General features: G+C 52.9%; 3 protein-coding genes across 3 annotated transcripts in view; 2 read left to right on the forward strand and 1 right to left on the reverse strand.

Annotated features, from left to right (window-relative positions):
* Nucleotides 1-4: 4 nt before the first annotated feature.
* On the forward strand, nucleotides 5-784 carry LOC118451882 (helicase with zinc finger domain 2-like; the record flags this gene model as incomplete). The annotated part of the gene is made up of 2 exons (XM_035890374.1): nucleotides 5-150; nucleotides 247-784. Coding segments are annotated over 2 exons (609 nt in total), but the record flags the coding sequence as incomplete, so codon positions are not given.
* Nucleotides 785-1,916: 1,132 nt separating this feature from the next.
* On the forward strand, nucleotides 1,917-21,141 carry LOC104122641 (helicase with zinc finger domain 2). Its single transcript, XM_035890356.1, has 16 exons — nucleotides 1,917-2,764; nucleotides 3,142-3,774; nucleotides 4,807-5,590; nucleotides 5,992-6,067; nucleotides 7,747-11,257; nucleotides 12,079-12,164; nucleotides 12,538-12,669; nucleotides 13,073-13,240; nucleotides 13,562-13,703; nucleotides 14,115-14,231; nucleotides 14,792-14,984; nucleotides 15,774-15,908; nucleotides 16,150-16,368; nucleotides 16,542-16,698; nucleotides 17,131-17,298; nucleotides 17,805-21,141. Exons 1-16 carry the CDS (start codon nucleotides 2,157-2,159, stop codon nucleotides 17,924-17,926), a joined length of 7,251 nt encoding a protein of 2,416 aa, XP_035746249.1. The 5' UTR covers nucleotides 1,917-2,156; the 3' UTR covers nucleotides 17,927-21,141.
* A 902-nt stretch (nucleotides 21,142-22,043) lies between these two features.
* Nucleotides 22,044-24,879, reverse strand: part of FNDC11 (fibronectin type III domain containing 11) — a 10,204-nt gene continuing 7,368 nt past the window's right edge. Inside the window, exon 2 of the mRNA XM_009634802.2 lies at nucleotides 22,044-23,000. Coding sequence (XP_009633097.2) covers nucleotides 22,044-23,000 — 957 coding nt within the window. The remainder of the gene's footprint in view (nucleotides 23,001-24,879) is intronic.

Raw genomic sequence — 24,879 nt, forward strand, 5'->3', positions numbered from 1 at the left:
CGTCTGCTGGGTGCCCTTCGGCTCGCAGGAGAGCTTCGAGAGCCACTGCTCCTCCGTTGAGCACGCGCAGATGCTCTCGGCCGACACCTCTGTCCAGTGGGCGTACCGCGCACCGCCTCTCGGGGTGACCAAGTTCTCGCTGTGCAGAAGGTAAGGCGGGGAAGGGGGCAGGGGCGGCTGCCGGCTCCCTGCGGACCCCCAGGTCACCAGGCGTGGGTGGCACCCGGGACACCTCTCTCCCAACAGAGCGGACGTGTGCGAAATGGGGAGCAGCTGCACCAAGGCTCATTCCGCCGAGGAGCTGCAGGAGTGGATCCAGAGGGTGAAGGTTGCCATGAAGAAAAAGAAGCAAGCGCTGAAGGAAGGGCTCTTGTCCTACCAGGACCGGCTCATGGCCGAGTATGGGACGTGCTCCAACGAGGTGTTGATTGTGAGTCATGGGCGGCAGGGTGGGAGCGCGTTGGCCCGGCACGTTGCCAGAAGCCTCTTGTGTGGGAGCTTGGGAATGGAGCCCACCGCTCACCTTTCCAACGGTGATGCCCAGGGGGATGTTGCATCCCTTTTCATCGCCCCTTTCAAGATAGCAACCCAGGAGCCTGCGCAGGGTACCCGGCCACGCTGCTCTGCCGTGGGTCCTTTCGTTCCCCGAGGCTGCTGCGTGGGGACGCCGAGCAGCAGCGGGCAAGGACTGAGCATGGGGATTTACTGACGTCCCCTCTTGGGAGGACTTAGCGTAAAGGTGGGGGGGGAGATGGCCCCGCAGAGGGCTCTGCAGAGGGACCTGGCCAGGCTGGATCCATGGGCCCAGCCCAGTTGGGTGAGGGTCAACAAGGCCAAGGGCCAGGTCCTGCACTTGGGTCACAACAACCCCACGCAGCGCTCCAGGCGTGGGGCAGAGGGGCTGGAAAGCTGCGACAACTCCTGGCCTTATGTATATTGGCGCTAGAAGGCAGACAACGTCTTCAAAAGAGGGCTTACAGGCAGTATTATTGAAAAAATAATCAATGGAAATGTGTGGCCTGTGTTTCTAGGGCGCTTGTCAACACCATGATTTGAGGCACAGACTGGGAAAGCAGAGCTCTGGCTCTGCTCTCTGATTGTAAGAAATGTCACATATTTGTTTATCGATCTGTTACAGTCAGAGCTGAGACAAACCACTTTGTAGGCAAAAGAAAGACCAGCTTCCAGAATATAAAAACAGTGTGAGTTTTCAGTGGTGGGGTTTTTTTGTTTTGGTTTTTTTTTAGGTAAAACCATTCAATTTGACAATGAAGTTTAAGTTAAGTTAGTTACTCATCAAAGACGTACTTTCTAGAGCATTCAAGAAGTCTGCTCTGGAAAACAACACAGACAATGATGTAACACATGGAAATACAATTTAAAAAAAGTATTATCCTATTTCAGAAGAAAGTGGGCTAGGTTTGGTGAGGCTGTACAGAAGATGACACAGTGCAGAATGTCATGAAGGTCACCGCCTGTTAGGTAGCAAGGGCATTGCACATCAAGCTCGTATGACCAATTTAGATCAGAATTTCCTGTGTTTAGCAGCATACGCTTCAGAGGTAACAGCATAGTAATGTCTGTGTTATGATTTGATGTGCCTCACAGAGGACAAGACACTCACAAGGCCGTTGAAAAATATGAGAGATAAGACCTTATGTTGATTCATCTGAACCTTCTCCTTTGAGGCTTTTTGTTTGAGTTTTTTTAATTATCATTTCTGCCAGGGGCAGGAGGGCAGGGATTTGGGGATGCCTGAAGGAGGGCACGTGTTGGGTATTTGGGAGCCTGAGCTGGGGCTGCGCAGGAGGGGTGCAGCCACGGTGTCTCCTGTCAGTTGGTGCAGTGGGGCTGGGGTGGAGCCGGCCGCTCTCAGCACCTCCCACCGATCATCACAAATAACAAGATTCTGCTGCTTTCCTCCCCAGGATTTCATGGGTGTTGGAGGCAAGAGGCCGGGTCTAATTGTCCTCTCCAGCATAGATGTCCCATTTACAGCAGACCGGCTCAAGTGCTATAAAACCAAAAGGGTTCTTTAAGAGCTTAAAGTAATCGCTGTGGGGTTGCATGAAGAATAAGCTCCTTCATAAGGAGAATTTCAAGTGCGCCGTAGGTCCAGTGCGACATTTGGTTCCCGCAGCAGCTTTTGGTAGGAAATGCTGCTGGGAGGACCCCGTCAGTCGCTGGGAAATTCCCGTGGGCCACCCTCACCGTCTCCCTGTCTTCTCCTCAACCGGCAGATGCCTCTGCAGCACGTGGCGCTGCTGAAGCGGGAACCTGGAGTCAACTTCTACCTCTCGGGGAACGGGCTTGCCCGGGGCCTCCACTACCTTCGGGGGGAGCATGTGGCCGTCGTGTCTTCCTCCCCACCCACCGCGCTGGTGGAGGTCTGCATGGAGTGCTGCACGCTGGGCGTCTTCGAGCAGTGGGTGGTGTTCGACTTCGGCAGACGCCCCGTCCTCGTGCAGAAGATCAAGGTGAAGGTGGGCCGGCAGGAGACCCCCCAGCACGTCCCCGGCAGCAGGGAGAGCAGCCACCTCGTTGACTTCGTGCGATGGGATAGAGGAAACCGGATCATCGTTCCCAGCGTGCCAAGGACCAGTGAAGATGTGGATCTGCTGGCCAAGTACAAACCTCCTGCTCTCGCGCTGGACTACCAGCGCGAGGGTGGCACGACCATTCCCATCACCCGTCTCAACTATCGTGAGAGGATGCACAGCTTCCTCTTCCGCGAGGAAGAAGCCGAACAGGCTCTGATTGCCAAGTAAGTGCCAGGCGTGGGCCCAGAGGGGGTTCCTCCTCGCTAGGGACCACGGGCCCATTGCTAACCCTGCCCCTGGGGCCGTGCCGCTATTGAAGTCTCCTCCATCTCTTCCGGGTTGGGTCCTGGGGCACCTTCCCAGAAAAATGGAGACCTGCCAAGAAAGATGGCTTGCTGGGTAGAGATAGGAGGGGAAGGACTGGCTCTTGTCCTGCGGCCGTGGATTAGCTAGAAGCACGGCTCGTGTGCCTCTGTGTGCTGCGGGGGCTGGTGGACCCTGGGGTGTAGGTGGCGATCCCCCCTCTGCAGCGGGGAGGGCGCTTGCTGATGAACCAATGGGCCCGTTCGCTGCTGTTCATTTGGGTGTTCCCCCCTTTCAGACTCAACCTGCAGGTCGTCATCTCGCTGACCCCCATGCTGCAAACCCTCTCTGTGGGGATGAAGGTTGCCCTGCCCGGTGAGCTGTTTGCTCAAGTGCCTACCCCTTACAACCTCTCACCGGACACAGACGAGGGGTATCTGCTGAGCAGGTCTGTGCCCACTGCTTTCCTGGCGCTCGACCCACCTGTAGACAATCGGGTTTACGAGGTTAGCGTGGAGCATAAAGCCACCACGGAGAAGACCATCTGGCTACAGATACCAAAGAGATGCTGCTCAGAGCTGAACTTCAACCCAAACACCTCCTGCAAGGTGGAGATCCAGTTCCAAATTGACCAGCTGCTGTTCCGGAGGTGGCACCAGGCTGTGGACTGCCTGCTGGATGAGAAGCTGGTCCTACCAGATGTTGCCAGTTGCTCTGTCCCCTACTCTCTTGGGTCACCACAGAAAGGGAATAGCAAGCAGAAGCTAGCCATCTCCTTCATCACGGGCCGGACAACCAGCAGCCGGCAGGTCCCACCTCTTCTCATCTACGGGCCTTTCGGCACAGGGAAGACGTTCACCTTGGCCATGGCCACCATGGAGATCCTCAGGCAGCCGGACACGCGGGTGCTGATCTGCACTCACACCAACAGGTTAGCAGGGGGCGAGGGAAGAGGCCACCCGAGTCATAGGCTGAGTCCTTGCACTGGCCCATCGCGTCCCATGTGGGGTGAGCAGGAGCTGGGGTGTATGGGAAGGAGCTGAGCTGCCCTTTCCTTACGACACATTTCAATTACTTGTTTAAATAAATTCATTTTTATTTAATGCGTCATAGTCTGCTCTAGCACTGCCTGCTGGGGAGAAGCCTGGCATGGGTGGAAGTCTTTGCAGAAGAGGCAGCGTATTCCTGCCTCATTGGAGGTTAGGTCTTTCTAGCCTTTACTGTGTGCTGGAAGAAGTGGAAAGCCATTGCCCGGCCTCCCGGGGCTGATATTATGCTCTACTCACCCTCGGAGACCATTGCGCTCTGTGCGCATGCCCATTTTTTTACTTTTCCAGGGAGAGTTTGGGGCAGAGGCAATGCAGATTTGGCCTGACTGCTGTTGAATCTGCCTCCGGAGAAACCAGGCCAAGACTTAAAATTAGAGCAGTTATGCCAAAAAGTGTGTCCACATCTGATCCCGCAGGCTGTTACTGCCTTAGTTTTTCATGTATAATAGATGGGTGACTGCTAATCTTAGCCTGCTTCAGGCTCTCTGGTTGTGTTGAAGCTTTCTCTGCTGATCTTGCATCGCCCGCCGGGCTGGGCACGGTTAACTGTCAGAGGAGCGGCGCGCCGGGTTGCGCCCGTGTGACTTGGGCTAGAGAGGAGCAGGGCCACGGATTTTGTTGGGCCCGTTGCATTTCTCCATACCAGCATCGAGAGATGCCCTAGTCTCGCCTATCATAGTCCTATTTTAAACCAGGCTCTCAAAATAGTCTTGGAATTGGTGGCTGCGTAGACACCGGCTCCTTTGCGCAGGCGTGAATGTCTCCTGTGACGCGTGCGTTGTCAGCCAGCGCTGGGGGGGGGGATTTCGGGTGCGTGTTGGTGAACGATCAGATAGCGCATTGGGGTGGTGGTCACAGCTTTGGGAACAGCACTTCCCAATTCCATGATGATTTCCCCTTTTGTTCCCCCGCAGCGCTGCTGACATCTACATCCGGGAGTATTTCCATAACTACGTGACCAACGGGCATCCATGGGCTGTTCCCTTGAGGATTATATCCACTGACCGTCCCATCAACCTGACAGACCCCATCACTCAGGTGTACTGCTGCCTCTCGCCAGACCAGCACTCCTTCCGGCACCCCACGCAGGAGGAGATCAACAGGCACCGCATCATTATCACCACCTCCATGTTATCCAAGAACCTGAAGGTTGCCCGAGGCTACTTCACCCACATCATGATCGACGAGGCTGCTCAGATGCTGGAGTGTGAAGCTTTGATCCCGCTCTCCTACGCCACTTTGGAGACCCGGATTGTCCTTGCTGGGGACCACATGCAGATAACCCCAAAGCTGTTCTGTGTTGGGGACGGACAATCTGCTGATCACACCCTGCTGCACCGACTCTTTCAGTTTTACCAGAAGGAGAGGCACGAAGTGGCCCTGAAGAGCAGGATCATCTTCAATGAGAATTATCGTTCCACCGCAGGCATAATTGAGTTTGTCTCCAAGCACTTCTACATTGGCAAAGGCAATGCTATCCAAGCCAGCGGGAACATCCCACCCCACCCCGACATCTACCCTCTCATGTTCTGCCACGTGTCCGGTGTGGCTGAAAGGGATATGTCCATGATTTCGTGGCACAACGCTTCCGAGATAATACAAGTGGTTGAGAAGGTGAAGGAGATCTACCAGAGGTGGCCACATGAGTGGGGTGTCCGAGATCTAAAGAGGATCTGTGTGGTCTCCCATGGGATGCAGGTATGGAGGAGACCCACGTGTTCCCCACCTGAAGGGCGTATGCGTGCACCGCTGACTGCGCTCTAAATGCTCCCTAATAAATGCTGGGCTCGATTTACCATAAACCCAACTGTTGTGCTAGCACAAATGGGGCATCTGGCGTCTCGCATGCCACCGGTGTTCTTTCGAGGTGCTCTCCACTTGGGTAGCATATCATGGGTGGTCAGAGCAGAGATGCCTCGTGGTGGGGTGGTTTAGTTGAAGATTTCCTTCAGCATCCTCTAGGCTGAAGTCCATTCCGTACGCACGATGGCTGTCGCGTAACTCGCCCGCAGCCGAGAAGCGTAAGGGACCTTGGTGTTGCCTGGGGGGCGTTTCTGAGCCGAAACTGTATTCAGTTGCGCCTCTTTCTCTCTTACCAGGTTTCTGCGACAAGACAAGAGCTGAGAAAGAAGCAGCTACAAGATGTGGTGGTGGAAAACTATGAAAACTTGCCAGGTTTGTGTCTCGTGCGGTACTCAGTCATGCCTGGCTGCGTTTTGCCGTCTTCTGCGTGCTAGGGAGAACTTTTGCAGTCATGAGGGGAGCCCTTATCACCCTCTACAACTGCCTGAAAGGAGGGGGTAGCGGGGTGGGGGTCGGCCTCTTCTCCCTGGTAACGGGCGATAGGACAAGGGGGAATGGTTTGAAGTTGTGCCAGGGCAGGGTTAGGTTGGACATTGGGAAAAATTTCTTCACAGAAAGGGCTGTCAGGCTCTGGAATGGGCTGCCCAGGGAGGTGGTTGAGTCTCCATCCCTGGGGGGATTTAAAAGAAGGATAGATGAGGTGCTTGGGGACAGGGTTTAGTGGTGGGATGGCAGGGTTAGGGGAACTGTTGGGCTTGGTGATCTTAAAGGGCTTTTCCAACCTAGGAGATTCTATGATTCTGTCTTGGTGGACAGGAGAGTCTACCCCAGCTACAGCCACTGTGTAACGAGCAGGGAGAAGAGACGCTGGGTCGTTAGCCGAGGTCTTTCTGGCGTCTGAACATTGTCCTCCTTGCTAAGATGCAAACCGCCGGCTGATCTCCTGGCAAAACCCCTCTCTGGGAGGGTGCATGCGGTGCTGTTCGGCAGCGCTCCCCTGCCCTTCCCCGTGGCTCTACTGCCACGGCGGCAAGGAGCCGCAGCCCACGCAGCGCTGGTTAGGAGGGAGCGCCTGGAAATCCTTTGGCTGATTTCCATCCCCTTCTGGTTGGCGATTCTTTCGTTCCGTCCTTTCCTTAGCGAATAGGATGTCACATTGAATTAAAGCTGCACCCAACTGCCAGCCCGTTTCGAGCACAGGGACGTTGCTTTGTAGGAGGGTGATCCTGGGGACCTGAGCGTGTGTGAATCACGCAAAGCCCCCAGTACCAGCGGGGGCAGCTCCTGATAGAAGGGAATCAAACCCAGGATGGCCCGTGGGTACCAGCTGCCGCCAAAATCGCAGAACAGCTCGCTAAAGGAGGAAAGGAGGAGTCCTCTGCTATGGATGACGAGAGAGGGATAGGGCTGGTTTTGTCCTCCAGGATTTAGTTTGTGACTCATCCCTGGGTTTATTATTTATATTTATTTATTTATTTATTTTTATTGTGCAGCTGGGACTCCTCGTGGTGAGAATAACTGACCCCTGGGGTGCGTTTCTGATCTCCGCGCCCTTTTTTTGCGGTCTCTTCTCAGCTCTGAAATCACCAGGGTGCCTCTTGCTGTTCGTTATTTGTCGTGCGATCAGCCAGCAGAGCTGTCCTGGAGGGGAGAGGGCTTCTTGTGCACGGTCACTGCTCTTGTGAGGGTCGCTGCAAGACCCTCGGTTCCCTGAGGAATTTGGGATTCACAAAAAACTCTACCGGTGTTCGCGGGGCTGCTCCACGGGTGCTTGTGGCTGCACTGGTCCGGTGCCACTGCCCTTCCCTCCCTGGCATGTGGGTGGGGGTGGCCTCCTGGTGTCCATCCCCCTTCATGCCTGGAGGCCCTTGCAATCCCCAAGAGCTGCTTTAATTCGCATCAGGTGACTCCCATGACTCAGCCAAGCGAGGTGACGTCAGCCCATGGCCACGTAACACAGCGTAGATGGGCAGAGCGTGGGGTCGCAGCCAGACACGGTCTTCCCCGTTGGGTTCCTGTGAGTGACTTCTTCCTTGTCCCCTCTGGTGCAGGGCGGGAGTTCCGGGTCATCATCATCAGCACAGTCCACACCAGCAAGAGCCTGAGCATCTCGGCCTCCCACCACCTTGAGTTCTTCAATGAAGCCAGAGTGCTCAACACCATCATGACCCGGGCTCAGTCGTTGGTTGTTGCAGTGGGGGATGCCGTGGCCTTGTGCTCCCACGGCCAGTGCAGCAAGGTATGGAAGCGCTTCATCCAGCAGTGCATTGAGAAGGGCAGCGTCTTCCCAGAGAACCTGACGATGGCCCAGATCAAACAGGCTGCGTGCGACAAGGAGAGCTGGAGCAGGAGGAGCCCAGAGGGGGATGAGGAGGACAGCGACACGGATTCCTGGAGCTCCGAGGCTGAGAGCGTGAATCCTGACGATCCCATCCTCCAGGAGCTCCTAGATGAGAGCAAGAACGTGCTGGTGACGGTGTCCGAAGAAGGGCTGCTGAACGTGAAGTCTGAGGCTTCGAACCTGTGGGAAAGCAGGCAGGAATACTTCAGCTTCTCTCCTCAGGTGATGCAGGAGTATCTGCACATGCACCCCAGAATGTACAAGAGGTGCGAGCTGATCAAAGAACGGTTCGACAGAGCTTCTGCCTTCACCCTCAATGACTCCCCTGCGATGACCATTCAGATCAAAGGCAGAGTTCACTGCGGGACGGCCTTCACCGGGGACGAGGTTCTGGTGGAGATCTTGCAGAGCAGCATGGCTGACAGTGGCAGCCACCACCCTCAGGGGAAGGTGGTGGGCATCTTAAAGCGTGCAGAGAGAGAACGGACCTTCATCTGCATGATGGACGAATTTGATCCCCGGGTGATGATACCCATCGATTCCACTGTCACCAAAATATTTGTCCCGGGGCTGAAAGAGAAACCCAACGTCATTCCTATCCGCAGGCGTGTCAACGGGAAGTACAGAGTGGTCAGCTGTGAGAAGATCAGCCAGGAGATGAGGAGATGCCAGTTCTTCTGCGTCCAGGTTATCTCCTGGCGGGAAGGGTTTTACTATCCTTTGGGGATAATAACAGAGATTCTGCATGCAGCCTTGACTTTGGAAGAAGGCTTAAAGATCCTTGACTTGGAGTATGGTTTGGATAAGAAGTACCCAGCCGCTGTCACCAAGGAGTCGGCCAAATACACCTCCGGCAGCAAACTAAACCTCACTGAGGGAAAACTGAAGGACTGTCGGAGCTACCCGACCTTCACTGTCGACCCCCAAGGCGCCAGGGATTTGGACGACGCTATCAGCGTCAGGGATCTTGGGCATCACTATGAGATTGGCATCCACATTGCAGACGTGGCTGGCATGATTCCCAAAGGCAGCGCCTTGGACCTGGAAGCAAAGAAGCGGGGTGTCACCTACTACGTTCCCAACCAGGAGCCGCGGTGCATGTTTCCACCCTACATTAGCCAAGACGTCTGCAGCCTCCTGCCACAGGAAGACCGTCGGGTGATCTCCTTGTTTGTCACCATAGAAAAGGAGACTGATGAGATGATAAAGGAAGTCTTCACCATCTCTGTGATCCGCTCGGACAGACAGCTGTCCTATGAAGAGGCGGAGGTCTGCATTAAGGACCGCTACAGGGGACCGACAGCAGCCCTTTGTTTCGATACCCTGGAGGACTGCATAGCTGTGGCGTATCACTTCTCCAGGATCCATCGGAAGTCTCGGCTGCAGGATGACCGTTTCTATGACCAGCTGGACGAGGAAAGCTCCCCAGGTAACAGGGGGTCCCATCAGATGATAGGGGAGTTAATGATCATGTTCAACAGTTTCGTGGCAGAGTTCCTCACCAACCAGGAGGACACCAGAAATGTGACTCCTCTCCGGTGTCAGTGCGAGCCAAACCCTCAGCAGTTAGCAGCCATGAAAAACAAGTACAGCCACATCCTTCCTTTGTCCATCCATCTCTCACACCACCTGGGAGAGGTGCCTCCTGGCCAAGATTCCTCTAAAAATGTGGAGTTCAGCATCTTGGCCCCCATCTGGAAGCACCTGCAGTCAGCTGCTAATGCCCGTGACTTCCAGAAGATGCTAGATCTTATTGTTACTGATGAGATCCACCCGAAGCTGGCCCCCTTGGCCCTGGAGTTCAGGGCACTGCTTGGCCGCTCCTATTTCAGTTGCTCCAACTCCACCATCCATTCAAAAGTGGGCCATTACTCCCTGGGTGTTGACTCATACACCTGGGCTTCCTCTCCCATCCGCCGTTACGTGGATGTCGTGGTCCAGCGGCACCTTCATTCAGTGCTCCGCAAGAAGCCCATCGTCTATTCTTCAGACGACATTGAGTTTCTCTGTCTTGACTTCAACAAGAAGAATTCCCAGTTGGTGACATACGAGAAGAGAACCCGCTGCCTGCAGATGGCCACCCAGCTGAAGGCCCAAGTCCTGCAGAAGGTCGCCTTCATAGTGGCTATTGGAGGGGCAGACAAGTATTTTAAAGCCCTGTTTCCACTGAACAAAAAGAGTCTTCTGGATCCCCAGGTAATCAACTACAAGTATCTTCAGCTGACAGAGCAGCCCACGGTCATTCAGCAGCGGAACAGTGTCAAGCTGATGTGGAAGAGGAGGGTGTACTCTGTGGAGAAGATGAAGGAGCACGGCCTGCGGGAAGGGCCTCTCTGTGACCGCAGCGTCACCCTCTTCAGCCCCCAGACTTGGGAAAAAGTGCTCGCAGCGGTCAAGAGAGAGGAGTTTGAGACCGCGGCCTCCCTCCTTCGGAAGAACAAGGAGCTGTGCCAGCGGCCCATGGGCTGGGTAAGGAAGAGCCAGTGCTCGCACTACGTCGAGCTCTCCCTGGAGCTGAGCCCCGGCGACACGCTGCAGCTCCAGCTCACCACGGACGTCTACCGGGGCTTCCTGGTGCCCTTCGTGCAGCTGTGGTGCGTGGCGCCGGGTTTCGACATCTGCCTGCAGCACACGGAAAAGCCCATCGATTGCTTCTCTGCCTATGCCACCCTGCCGTCCAAAGACAAGTACAAGCACACAATGGAGTACAACAAGGTGTGGATGCCGATGAGCGCCATGGAGTCCGCTTCCTGCGCGGTGGCTGAAAACGACTCGATTGTCCTCCATGATGTCAAAATAACCTGGGCAAAGCAAAGGACAAGCAAAGGGCAGCTGCAAGGGAGTTTCCCCCTAAGCAAAAAATTTTTGGAGGAGTGCTCCATTGAAGTGGACTTCAACTTCTGTTACTTGTGCATTCGCTTAGGTGGGCTCAAGCTTGGGAGCCTTCAAAGCGATGAGGAATGCCTGAGCCATGGCCTCCAGAATCTGAGTTTGGACAAGGGCAGGTCAGAAAGCAAACTTGTGATTGATCCAGATACCTACACCTGGGTGGCTCACGGGGTCACTGAAGAGTTCAGTGACGATGAGAAGTCAGACAGGACTAGTGAGCAGACCACGAACTTCTACATCCACTATATGTCTATGGAGAACATCCCCGCGGAAATCTTGCAGGCCTCTGCCAGGTTCACAGTGGAGCTCATACCAAAGTTGCTGCCAGACATGTAAGTGTGCTTAGTGGTTGTGCTGTGGTTAACCTGTCCACGCAGCACAGTGGCTTTCCTCGGGGTTCCTTTGGGATTTGCTCACTGGGAAGGCTGATCCCCTGAAAACCTGTCTCTGCCCAGCTCCGACTGGCTGTGCTGTTGGGGCTGTTGATGTTTGGTGGGGGTGGCAGCGTTTCTCAGATCCATTCTCCACGTGGCCTTTCGCTCTTCTGGTTGACCTTGAGAATGGAGAGATAGGGCAAGGTGCCGTGCTGAAATTCCCCTGGGCTTCTCTTTCTTATGTTACCGGGTGGTGCAATATGTGCCATTAAAGGCAGCGTGAAGCACTGGATCGGGGTTTGCTTAGCAGAAGCACTCCCTGATTTCCCAATCGTTCCCCTTTTCTGTTGCTGTGAAGCAGAGCTGAGGTCTCGTTTTGCCCTTCTTTGTACGCGGCGTGGACTGCTACGCACCCACGACTGCTGTGGCTTTTGCAGGGCAGAACGTCCTTCCTTTTGTATCGTGAATTTTAGGAAAAAACCTGAAAGCTAATCCAAGAAAATGGGGTGGGCCATAATAAAGTGGCGTTGGGACAGAAGTTGTGCTCCTTGCTCTCAATGTGCTTGCAGGCTCAGCAATTCAGACAGCCGAGAAATAGTCCCAGATGCAAAAGAGCAGAATAACAGTTGTTTTGGTTTAAGTTTTTTGGGGAAGGGTTTAATACAATGCCAAAGCAGAGAGAAAGAACACACAAGACAGTCGCAGAGAGCTGTATTACAGCTTTCACAGTTTTGGGCTCCGCATACGTTCCCTTCATTCTTACTTTCCCTGTCTGGCAGACGGAAAGAAAAGGCAATTTGGAAGCTGAAGTACGCCTCCGATCTGGCTAAAAGCATCGCCCTCGGCCATGAACCGCCTAAGAAAGGTAGGTGCAAATAGTCACCTTTCTTACCTTGTGGCCACTTGCTTCTGGCCCTGGCAGCTTCCGTGGACCCTTGCCATGAGGGTTACGCTCCCAGCCCAGGCGGTTCCCCTGCCCAAGAGGAGGACGGGAGCTGCTAGCCTGGCAGAGTGAAGGTAATACGGGATGTCCTGCTGGAGAGTGGCACGGGCAGTGTTTTAATCCCCAGGATTCCCAGAGAAGGCTGATGGGCAGAACATCTTGGTACGGGACTGGGATTACTTTTAGGTGGTCTTGTAAACGGGCTTGGTACCGGCTGCATCCTCCTGTTGAATCGCTTGTGTGCCGTCTTCCATAGCCTTCTTTAAACTTGTCCTCTTGGCTCTTTGCATGGCAGTGATAACGTCCAAAATCCTGCAGCAGAAACTCTTTGATCTCCCTGGCAGCCACAGGAAGCTCAACCAGAGTCAGAACCAGGCTGTTCGAAATGCTCTGAGAAAACCCTTCACGCTCATCCAAGGCCCACCAGGTAAGGCTGGGGGGGCAGCATGAGTATGTGCCTGCTTCCTTTTGAAGGGCAGGTTAGAGCTAATCTGTTGCTTTCAGAGAATCGTTTAGGTTTGAAAAGACCTTTAAGATCATCGACTTGTTCCCCTAACCCTGCCATCCCACCACTAAACCCTGGCCCTAAGCACCTCGTCTGCCCGGCTGTTAAATCCCTCCAGGGATGGGGACTCACTCCCTTCCTTGGGCAGCCCCTTCCATAGGACCCTCGGTGAGACAGGAGAAGGTAGCGTGGGTTGGCATCACCCACAGCCGTTCAATGCAGTCCCCTCAGTTCTTGATTTTATTTCTCAGCTGGTCATCCGGATGCTGATCTAGAGCATGGGTGTCGTGATTAAAGTGTTCGAGCAACCTCCTTGCTTTTCTAGGCACTGGGAAAACAGTTGTTGGAATTCACATTGTCTACTGGTTCCATAAGCTGAACGAGGAGAGCGTCGAGAAGGAGCAAACACCACCCTCTGAAGAAGAAAAGCCTAAGGGGAGAAAGTGCATCTTGTACTGTGGCCCATCCAACAAGTCTGTCGATGTTGTTGCTGGTAAGTATTGGTTTCAAGCCCCTGGAGCAGCTTGTGGGGGGGAGAACACGTGGCCGTGAGCGGGAGGCTGGGAGATAGGAGCTGCATAAAGCCAGGCTGGTCCTTACAGAAGAACGGGAGACAGGAGCCGCATAAAGCCAGGCTGGTCCTTATGGAAGACCCTTCACTGCAGGGCAAGGACCAGTAAAGGAGGGGTTGACGAGCAAGGGGTGGGGAGAAGAGGCGAGTGCACAGCGAACGCCGGGCACCTCACAGGCCGTGGGCTTTCTCGGCATCACCAGTGCCTGGTGCTGTCTGAGTAGACCTGTTCTCCTTCCCCAGAGCTGCTGCTGAAGGTGAAGAACGTGAAACCACTGAGGGTTTACGGGGAGGCCATTGAGACGATGGAATACCCATACCCGGGGAGCAACCGGCACCTCTATCGCAAAGCCTTGCGGGATTCAAAACCAAAGCATGAGCTCAGGTAGGACCACATGGCCCCGCAGGCTCTGCCCGCCCCGGGGAGCGGTGTTTTCTGCACCAATAAAGCTGAACAAGCCAGAGCAAATGTGGTTTCCACTCCACTATTATGGAGCAGCGCTATTCACCTGCTTTGTACTTAATTTTGTCAAGCACAGGTGTGTATTTAGTCTGACGTAGCAGCTTGTCAGGAAACCCAGGTTGTCGAAAACATCCTAGATGTTTTCATCTCCCTTTTGAACAGCTCTGAAAGTCTCAGGCTTACTAAGTGTTAGGTCCATGAAGATGGAAAAATCTGACTGGGGCTTCTTCAGCTAATGGGGTTTCACACAGACAGGTGTGGTTGCTTCACTGTAGAGGAGATCACTTGGGTCTCTGTGGGTGGAAAATATTTATATGTTGGCTCTTTACTCAGCAAAATAATCCTGCATCATCGCATCCGACGGCCGCCCAACCCTTTCTGGCAGGATATCTGCAACTTTGACACCCGGGTGAAGAAAGGAGAGCAGATAACAGAAGAAGAAACAAAGGAGTGAGTAAAAAGGGGCCCTGGTGAGAGATGGCTGCCTTTGGCCACGTGCCGCCTCTGAAGCACTGCCCAAAGGAGCACCATGCAGCCACCGCCTCCCCCTGCCAGGAGGGGTTTGGGCTGCACTTGCTGGGTCGCAGCCGACACAAGCTGGGAGACTGCGTGGAAGTCAGCGGACTTGCCCTGGCTCACGCCAGCCAAGGGGCTAGCTGAAAATACCCAGGCAGATTAATAAGCTGTGTGTTTGGGATGATGATAAAAAGTGGTGAAAAAAAGCTCGGGGTGAGTGATACAGCACAGAGCCTCAGCACCACCTCTGCGTCCTATTGCGCGTGCGTGCTGCTGCAGCCCCCGCCCCGAGCCCCTGTCCTGTTGAGTGCAGGACAAAGCACGTTTCCTACAGTGTCCATCCAAAGCCCTTTTCTGGGCACACTGGCTCATCCTGGGGAGGGAGATAGAGCCGTAATAGTTTGGGAAGGTATAGCCTCTGCCTGGTTTCTGTGTGAGGAACCCAGAGATGTTTCCCTTCTGCGTAACCTGGTGTCTCCTGCATCGACCACCAGGTACAAGAATCAGTTGTCATCTGCTCGTGCGTATGAACTGGCACGCCATGATGTCATCCTGTGCACGTGCTCCGCTGCATCTGCCACCCCCCTGGAGCACCTCAATGTCAAGCAGATAATCATTGACGAGTGTGCCATGTCCACAGAGCCTGAGACCCTCATCCCCTTGGTCAGCCACCGCCGTGCTGAGAAGGTAAGTCCCTTCCAAAGATGTGTCTCTGGGACGGCTGCTCAGGGCTCTCGAACCTCTGCCTGTCTGTCGCCCCTCACTGTGCTGCTCTTCCAAGTTTTACCAGGTTTTAAGGTTGTTCTTGGTACTACCTCTGATGGGGTATCAATGTTTCAGCCTTCAGGGAGCTGTTTCCCTTGAGGTATAACTCTCCTAACAATAACTAAAATCTTGAGGCACAGAGAGGTACATGCGGTGCGTAAGTATTCTCCCTAGATGCAGGAGCTGCACGTTATCTGTTCATATCGCGTAAAGCAGAGCCGTAAGACCTGCTGTAGGCCTGAAAGCCGTGGTGGTGAACTTTTGCATCTGCTTGCCCCTCTGCTGTGCGTATCAGCTTGGCTCTTCGCCTTCAGCCAGTTACGCCCATGCACCGTCCTCTAAACTTGCTCTTGGCTTTCTGCAAGAGAAAACAAGCAGTGGTGTGGCTGGATTTTTGGTGCTTCTTTACAGAAGGGTGGGTATCGCTGCCACCAAAAAATGTGCTGACCCAGGTTCAAAGTATTAACGTGACAAGGAGCACAGAGCAGATTTGCTACCTGATGTCTTTCTCCTGCCAGATGGGAGCAAGGCTCTGCGTTATCTGGGTCAGGATCTTTATATAATGCCCAACGTGGTCCTTGATTGAGGTTGCTACAACCATAACATAAATAAGTAGCAACCAATGCCTGTGTGCAAACAGCCTGTTGAAGAGCTGATCACCTTCCCCAGTGCCACCACGCTCAGAGCTGAGGTGTCCACTCTTCGTTCCAGGTTGTTTTGCTTGGGGATCACAAACAGCTGCGGCCTGTGGTCAACAATGACTTCTGCAAGAGTCTTGGCATGGAGACATCTCTCTTTGAGCGCTACCGGAATCAGGCGTGGATGCTGGATATGCAGTACCGCATGGTGAGGCCTTCCTCGAGTCTTTCCTCCATCACAGAAAATGCTGCTGTCAGGGCTTGCCTCAAGCCACTGGAAAACAGATTTTATTTTATTTTTTTCCATTAGTCCTCTCCTTTCCTAGAGTAATGAATAAAGCACCCGCCCTGAGCCGGCTATAGCGCAGTGGTATTGCCCAAAAAGACGCTGCAGGTCGAGAAGTTCCTTGGGTTTTGTTCATCTCCGTTTCTCCCCTTTTCTCTGCCAGCACAAAAGCATTTGCGAGTTCCCATCCCAGGAGTTTTATGAAACGCGGCTGAAAACATGCCCCCAGCTTCTGCGTCAAGCCAGTGTCTTCTACCACAAAGATAACGGCTGCTGCCCTATCATCTTCGGGCATGTGGAGGGGAAGGAGCAGAGCCTCATGATTTCTACCGAGGAAGGAAACGAGAACTCCAAAGCGAACCCAGAAGAAGCGGAGCAGGCGGTGAGGAGGGTCCTGGGGAATTGCCGAAGTTGCAGAAGGGAGGGTGTTGTGCTGGGTGACTCTGGGGATCGTGGAGGGATGATGAGTAGCGACATTGGGTAAAGACCAGTGGGGTGCAGTGGGTTCCCTCTGGCCCCCGCTCGCAGGTGAACGGGACCCCGGTCTCTCCCCAGGTGAGGCTGGGGAAGCAGCTGACACTAGATGGCACCATCTTGCCGGAGAGCATCGCCATCCTGAGCCCCTACAATGCCCAGGTATCCGAGATCAAGAAGAGCCTCATGAAGGAAGGCATGAGCCGAGTGATGGTCTGCACCATCATGAAGAGTCAAGGTGAGGCTGGCAGGAGAGGGTCGGGTCGGTTCTCTCCTGCCTTCCTGAGGACTGAAGCAACCTCTCACAGAGGCAGTCTTCGAGCAAATCCTACACCAGGCTCGTTTTAGCCATGGAGGAACCATCTCTGGGCCAGATTTCTGGGGGATTTGTGATTATAATAAATCCTTTAGAAACCTCTGGAGTGCCCAGCAGGGTGAGACGGCTGAAGACAGGAGGGTGGAGGATGTCTGGAGGGGGTGTTAAAGAACTGCTGAAACCCGTGCTCTTTGGAGGGCAATGACCAGGAGTCTGGTGGCCTCCAAAGCTGGAGAAACCCGAGCGGTGGCTGCAGTTTTGTGGGTCTTGCTGTAGAGAAATGAGCGTCTCGTGGGGTGGAGGGGTGGCCAGGTGCTTCCTTCTAAAACAATCCGTTTCAATTCTGCTTTCTAGGAAGTGAGTGGAGATACGTGATCCTGTCGACTGTACGCTCCTGCCCCCGATCAGAGATTGATATGAAGCCCACGAAGAGCTGGCAGAAGAAGTACCTGGGGTTTGTTACCGACCCAAACCAGGTCAACGTCGGCATCACGCGAGCTCAGACAGGGCTCTGCATTTTAGGTGGGTCTCCTGGGAGCGTGCACAGGCCTGCAGGGGAACGGGATGCTTGGGTAAAGGGGTGGAGAGCCAAACTCGTACAACCGATGGTTTTGCTTTATTCTTCTGCCCTTTAGACTGTGGTTTTGAGACTGGGCTACCTGTGCGATCCGTGCGAAGCAGAGGTTGTGCGTGGCTTGTATGCAGCATGTGTAATTAGTTTTTCTCACCCTCTGGTTCGGACCACGTTGTTTCCATCACTTACATGCCAGAGCTCTCTCCTAACAGAATTTGGCTGCTTATTTCCCTCCCGGTCACGCGGGCGTAGGCTGTGGTGTGCAGGGGAGCTGCTCGCAGATACAACGGCACTGAGAAGGGAGCTGGGATTCCACAGAGCTCTGGCTGAAGGGAACGTCCCTGCAAGTTACCCAGCACCGCTAGGCTAGAAATGTTAGACAAAAGTTTCTGTGCTGGTGTCGGCCGAGCCTCTTCTGGCCACTAACCCGCTGCCCCCATCCCTGTGCCAACAGGGAACCGGTACCTCCTGGAGTGCAACCCCTTGTGGAGGAGACTGCTTCAGCATTACAGACAGCGCAACTGCTACGCTGCAGCCCAGGGGATCCTTGTCAGGAAGACTCCAGCCTTCCACTAGTGACCGTGGGTTGTACCTCGACGAGCTCGTCCCTCTCTGCCTGAGCTGCGTTACTGTGCCTCGGGAAGGACGCCATCTCTCCGTTGCTTAATGACCCAAGGAGCCAAACGCAGTGGGGGAGCCAGGACCTTCCCCTGCCCGGTGACAGCTCAGCTTCAGTGCGTGCTTTGGCATCTTGGGGGGTTTAATCAGTGCGACCTCGGACTTTCAGCTCTAGCAAACCAAAAAGCATTGGAAATGGATGGATGTGACTTTGATGATGCTATTTTTTTAACTGTTAAGATGCTCAGCGGAGCCACCATCCCATCTGCCAGTGCAGCTGCGTGTTGGGGACCAAACACTCAGTCCATCCGTCGGGGGCGGAATGACTGCACGCAACCGAGCCGCGCGGCAAGCTGCGGCTTGCCACAGAGGACCAAAGCTTCTGAGTGCTACCACTCATTTTTAAATCAAGGCCAGGGAATTTTTAAGGCTTCTTGTTTCTCAAAGCGGAAAACCAATTCTTTTTTTTTGTTTTTGTTTTTTGTTGTTGTTTGGGGGTTTTTTAAGCGAAGGAAGACAGCAAAGAGGGGGCCACGCACCGCTCTTTGTCTCGCCCAAACGCTGTTCTCTGAGCGTGTAAATACCACAGAGCCAAGGCCAGGTTGATTTTGTAAATAGATTTACTTATTTGTACAAAGGAGGTTGTCCTCAGCACTATAAAGTTACTGAAAAGCGAGGACCAGGAAACGTTGGAAATTGTAAGCATATTTTAAACTGTCTTAAGTCTTATTTGAAATCTCCTCCCGTAAAAGCCCCCCTTATTTTTTTAAAGCTGCTTCTAATTTATTAACTTTTAACTCTGTGAATTTGTTTCAGTCTTATGGCCTGAGTTTTTTAAGAGCGGTGATAGAGATTTGATCAATGTGCCACAGCATATATGTGTATACTGTATATTTTTTTTAATTATTTTTTTTAATTTTAAGGAGCCAAACTGCTGTGAACTGGAAGCTGTGATTCACTAGAGACGGCTGCTTTGCCCGGTAGCGCGTGGCGGGTGCAGATGCATGGCGGCGAAGCGGTGCGCTCTGCTGAATCACGGGGCTGCTTCTCGAAGCGTGGTCGTTTTGCGGGAGGGGTGTCTTTTATCTCATTTCAATTCTGAATGTATTAAGTGCCTGCCTCAGCTCTCCCCGGGACCACGCGCTTTAGGCTGGCTTTAGGTGTTCACGGGGGATGGAGCCAAGACAGAGGCAGGGTGGTTTTGCACCAAGGATATACTGTGCTGGGCCACGAGTCCTCCTTGGCGGGAGCGAGGGGTGCCCGTGACTCCGCAGGCGCTATGGCAGGGATGAATTTTTTCCTGTGTGTGCAACTGAAAATGCGGCAGGGGTTTTCCCCCGGGGGGGGAAGTGGAATAAGGGGTGTCGTCGTGTGTCGCGTCCTTAGTTAACACTGGGTTTCTTCTCATGCCTCTGTGTTAGGCTTGACTCGTGAACCTATGGATAGAATTCGGTTGTACTCTTCCTTAGTTTAAACTGCCTTCCCGCACTTCTGCGTTGGGTGGGTTTGATCTGTACGGTAGGGACCGCCCAGGCTTTCTCTTGTCTGACCAAAGCACAGTAACAGGCGTGTGGCTGGCGATGCCACGAGGGACAAAGCCCATGGGAAGTACCACCACCTCCCAACGGTTCTAACGGTGCTTGGGAAAAGCTGGTAAGACGTTCCTTGTTCCCCTTTGAAGTCCTCCTGGCTTGGACCTTAAAAGATCCTGTGTCAGCCTGATTTTGCAAATATTAATTGCATTTCCAAAGTAAGCTTGCATGGGAATTATTTTGTGGACTACTGAAATGCAGCCACGGCTCGCCAAGATGACCTGGAGAGCTGCAAGGGATGCTGGAATTGGGATAAATACTTGAGTGTGGTGCCAGCATCACTCCAGAAAGCCATCTTGGTCCCTTTAGAACCAGCGGGGCTCCTTTTCATGATCTAATGTGAGTGTAGTGTTTCTCCCCTGTTGTTTTTTTTGCTGGTTATTTCATGACAGGTAACACAAACGAGGAGCCTCGCCCCACCTGTGGTGGCTCAGCCCAATGCTCTCGCGTGGGGTTTGGCCATGGGTTTGTATAGACCAAGGAGGAGACCTCACAGAGTGTCTCCCTTTCCCCTCCGTGGGGAGAAAATGTTTGCCGTCACTCCTCGGAGGGTAAAGCCTAGCCAGAAACGCTTTGCTTGGGCGCCTCTGCGTTGCAAGGCAATAGAGAGTTCTTTTTTTTTTTGCTCTGAAGATGCATTTTGTAACTGGTGTTTAGAAAACGCTGCCCTAGAGCACCCAAGCGGCAGCAACAGCCAGGCTGGGCTCTTGGGCTGTTTGGGCTGTGAGCAGGTACTTGTAGAGTTGGTCGTGCAGCTGCAATAGTCAGGGATAGCAGAAAGTGCAATTAATTAAACTTTTTATAGACTGTTAGTGACAGCCGGATATCGCGTTCTTGTCCTTGTGCTCATGGATAAGGAGAATCGTAGAAATTAATAGAGAAAGAGAAGTTCAAAGCAGTCTGGTTTCATTTGCACACAGAGCTTTGAATTTACTTTTGAAAGAGTTTTCTGTTCAAGCACATATTCTTAAAATACTTGTTAAAAAAACCAAACAAGAAACAAAGCCACCAAACCTTTGGCAAGCCCAGTGGGAAACCACTGGCAGCAGGGCACACAGGGTACCTGCCCGACCGCCGGCGCTACGTTGCCCGCGGCTCACTGACAAAAGAACGGCGTTGCCGGCCGCGAGTGCCGGCTCATCCAAGAGGGCGACTTCATCGCCTCAGCACCAGCCAGAGCCTGCGCCCAAGCCAGGGTCCGTGTGGCTGCAGCCGTCACCCTGCACCCTGCTCGGCCTGGCAGTGAAAGTGCAGACACCCAAAATGGGGGGGACCCTCTCCTTGGCCCCAGCTGGCAAAGGAGATGCCCACGGGACTGGTTTTGAGGAATTTGGACAGATCTGGGCAGGACAATCAATTTACTGCAATAAATTGTTGCATTGTTTGTTTTTTTTTTAAATAGAAATGAAATGCTAAAGCATCGTGAAGTGTAAATTAAGGAACTTTAAAGGTGGCAGGTTTTTATCTTTTCTATGTCTGTGACTTGCAGCAAACCTCAGATGATGTTTTGGATACAAATATTTTTACCTGCTTCTACCGTTTATAAGAATGAACCTCAACATTCCTTTTTTTGATATGAAAGCCATAATTGTAAAAATGATTTGAATTTATTTAAAAAATAAATTTTATTACTGAAAGGTCTGTTTACCTGGTGGCTTGCCGAGAACGCCTGTGGGGAACAGCTGTATTTGGACCGAACCAAATGGTAAAGGTGAGCATTAACGGCAGGGTAGGGCAGAAAAGACGGGTTTGGTGTGTTGGTCATGGGGATGCGTTACTCTTCCCATGGATGGATTGCCCTTCCCTGGTGAGCATGAAATCATGCTTGGGACCCTATAAGGCACAGGGTGTAGGGGGTGAGCGGAACCAGAGGTGGAGGTAAGTTAGGGCGAGCAATTTGAAGGGCTTAGAATCACGGAATCACAGAATCGTTTGGGTTGGAAAAGTCCTTCAAGATGTTCCCCTACCCCTGCCATCCCACCACTAAACCCTGTCCCTAAGCACCTCGTCTGCCCGGCTTTTAAATCCCTCCAGGGATAGGATTCAGTGCAGGTGTTTTGGAGGAAGGACATGGGGAAAAAATAATTTGGGGTAAAAACCCCAAAACATCATTGCAAGAAACTGGCACTGGGCATCTTTTGGTGGATGGAAAGCACCGGATGATGGGGATGCTTCTCTCTCCTGTGCTTTGCACCCGAGGTGTCCTGCAAGCCTGCCTGCTCCTCGCTGCGCCCGCCCGTGGGTTGTGGCAGGGGGAGTGAGCATCGAGTCCTGACTGCTGCCCAGGATGCTGGGTTGCGTGAGAAATTTGGAGTGGGTTACTGTTAACCTGGGAAGAGCCGGGGAAGGCGCTGCTTGTTCTTGCTGAAAACAGAATGTGGTCAGTTTTACACAAAATGCTTTAAAAATAAGGTTTACCTTTAATTTTTCTCATTCATCTTTTTCAAGTGGATAAAATGAGAAAAACGTTCTCGCGTGCCCCTTCAGCCTTCTGGTGCACAAGCGCTGCTCTCCGCGCCCTCAGTAGCGTTCGGTTTTGTCTTCAGTGTAATGCTGTCGTGCCATTTTCTGAAGACAACCGTTTGCAGTTCTGAGCGTCTAATGGTGAATTGGTAGGATCTGCCAGGCTGCAGGTCCTGGACCACGCAGGTGTTGGAAGTGACTTCCTGACACCTACCGTATCCCACTTCTCTCTGACTCTCATTTGTCAGTAACTTCACGCACAGTTCATATTTTTCAAAGTGTGACTCCTGATTTTCGGTAAACCACGTGAGCTTGGCCCAGTCCTTGTGTGCAAATGATTCCTTTCGATCAAAAATCAGCGGCATCTTTGTACTGATGGAAAGCTTGATGTTGAGGAGTCGTGAACCTCGAAGACCTTCGTGCGACACCAACCACTGCTTGACGTAGAGCTTTCCTGGCGCTTGCAAGGAAAGGAACGTTCCCATAAACTCGGTGAGCTTGGACAGTTTCTGCACCACCAAGTCCCACTGGGAGAGGAAGGTTACCGCGTCACAGGTCTCTACGTAACAGCTCAGCTCCTCCCAGCCTCGTTCCATCTGCTGTAACAGCTCGGTTAAGAGCGACAGCTGGATTTCAGTCTGGTTTTTTCCCATCTTCTTCAACCTCTGGAATCGGCAGGGGTCTATTAGTTCCAAGATGTCAGTGCGCTGCATCACGTGGTTCTGGTTTCTGACGGTCACGTGTTTGGGCTCAATCTCCAAGTAAAAGTAACACTTCTTCAGAAGCTCGAGTTTGTTCCAGTAGTGCTGGAGGTGGTGGAGGCTCAGGTCGCAGTGCAGGAACTGCAGAACAAGGTTTCTCCTCTCCAAGTACCTCTCCCAGGTGGCATTGCCTTGGTGGGCTTCGCCATGCTCCGCGCTCTCCAAACTGGTTTCAAATTCATTCAAAATCACAGCCATGATTCCAAAGCTCAGTTGCTGTGTAAGAAAGCAGCAAGAATAACGTTAGGAACCAAAGGAAAAGCAGCTCTGAGGGAGTACAGTCGTGGCTGGGACTCTCCTCTCCTCTCCTAATTAAAGCTTAGCGTATAAACGTATAGATGGGAAAGAACTGGCAGACGAGGTGCAGTTCCAGAGGCATTTTCCCTTAGAGTTGTACAGTTCTTAAGGTTTTGTATAGTCTACTTCTATACATTCCAGCCAACTGGTCTCCCGCTGCCCCCCCTTGAGAGGTTCTACCTCTGCTTAATAGATTCACTGTCAGGAGCGATGCTCTGACATACTCCACCAAAATCTCTCCCTATCTTATTATCTTCCGCTTCATTCTAATTAGATGCCTTTGTACTCCTGTAAGCAATTTCTTTCTATTCTTCTCCATCTCTGGAGATGTCTATTTTTCTCTCTTTGTAATCTGCCAGGCTGCTGAGGTTTGAGACCCAGCTTCTAAGCCAGTTCCTACAGCTTCGTAATCACCTTGGTGATTCAAATTAACCCTCTGCCCCCCAAGCGAGCTGGTACGCAGCCGGCAGAACCACGCAGCGCCCGAGCGCTGCCTCGCAACAGCTTTCCGGAGGAACGCTGGCGTTCTTTCTTGTGCCGCTTTCTACCTTCAGCGGCCGATGGACAGTCATAACCTGACAACGTTTTCAGTGATGTACGGCTTTCCCTTCCTTTGGTTTTAGTTTACATCATCACCTTGGCCCATGATACCTACTTGCTTTCTTGTAGAAGAGCGCTGTGAAGTCTATAAACAATGTACAGTAAGAGACTGAAACACCCGTAAAGCACCTGTGAACAGATTAACGGTTTGGGGGTAAGCGGGAGCGGGCCTTTGCGACGCCGTATCTGCTCTCTTAGCCTTAGCTCTGTCATTTACTGACGACGCCGTGCCCTGGTCGGTGCCTGCTGAGCCACGATGGAAGGTGTCCCTCTGGGGTGCTTTAGCTGAAGCAACCTGCGGCGCACGCAGCTTATGTGTCACCAACGGAAGGTCGCTAAATAAATGCCGGTGTCCCTGTTGCTGGTGACATTTTGTAAGGAGGACCCAGCTTGACGTGGAGAACGTGGCTTTCACCAGCTCAACGTGCTTGATTTGAAAAAAGAAATACGGAATTCTGAAAGCACGGCTTTGTGAGCCTGGGCAGCCCGCGATGACACCCTCCAGCAACAGGTAACGCTCCTCGTTCTGTGTAACTTTCTGGGGATAATTATTTAAGTGCTTGTAGTACCTAACTGGGATATCTGAATTCCTACACGTCTGGTAGAAGCTAGATGGTGGTTTCTCGCTGACAAAGCATTTTCTCTTAGCTTCATTTTCCCTAAATACGTAACAGGACCGGCAACACATCCCTGCAGGGAATTTCAAGCGGTTGTAAACCTTTCAGATGGCTGGCCCCTAGCTGCACAATCTATCCCAATCCACTCATTCGCAGCAACTTTCTCTCCAAGAGAGAGCTGTCAACTTAAAAAAAAAAAACCCAAGCTGTATTTCCCTTTCACTTTTTTTTTTTTCCTTTCCACAAACAGTAATAAACCCCCTAAACCAGAGCGGTGCCAGCTCCTGGCATCCCCGTATGGAGCGCGCCAGGGACAGCACATGCACCAGGTTACGTTACCCCGCCTTCCCCGCGATTTGGCTCTCCAGAGCCGTTTGTTTGCCCACAGACGGAGCTGTGAGTGCGCCTGTTTTCCCTTTCTGTTTTTACATCCCCTTTTTCCTTGCCAGAACCGGCTGCCTTCCCAGCGGCGCCCCGATGGTTGCGGCCTGGGAGGCTGCAGTTTGCACAAGCTGGGGGCTGCGCGGCCCCGGGCTCACCCAGGCCAGGGCTTGGGTGGGTGGAAGGGGGCACCCATGGAA

This window comes from Egretta garzetta, unplaced genomic scaffold (assembly GCF_000687185.1).
Source record: "Egretta garzetta isolate BGI_Z169 unplaced genomic scaffold, ASM68718v1 scaffold223, whole genome shotgun sequence".
Taxonomy (NCBI): Eukaryota; Metazoa; Chordata; class Aves; order Pelecaniformes; family Ardeidae; genus Egretta; species Egretta garzetta.

What these genes read in the sequence shown, in the direction of transcription:
- LOC104122641 (XM_035890356.1), top strand. Translation starts at nt 2,157, where the DNA reads ATGCTGCTGGGAGGACCCCGTCAGTCGCTGGGAAATTCCCGTGGGCCA. An exon ending in GTCTGTCGATGTTGTTGCTG is followed by an intron (nt 13,241 to 13,561) that starts GTAAGTATTGGT and finishes CTCCTTCCCCAG; the next exon opens with AGCTGCTGCTGAAGGTGAAG. An exon ending in GCCACCGCCGTGCTGAGAAG is followed by an intron (nt 14,985 to 15,773) that starts GTAAGTCCCTTC and finishes TCTTCGTTCCAG; the next exon opens with GTTGTTTTGCTTGGGGATCA.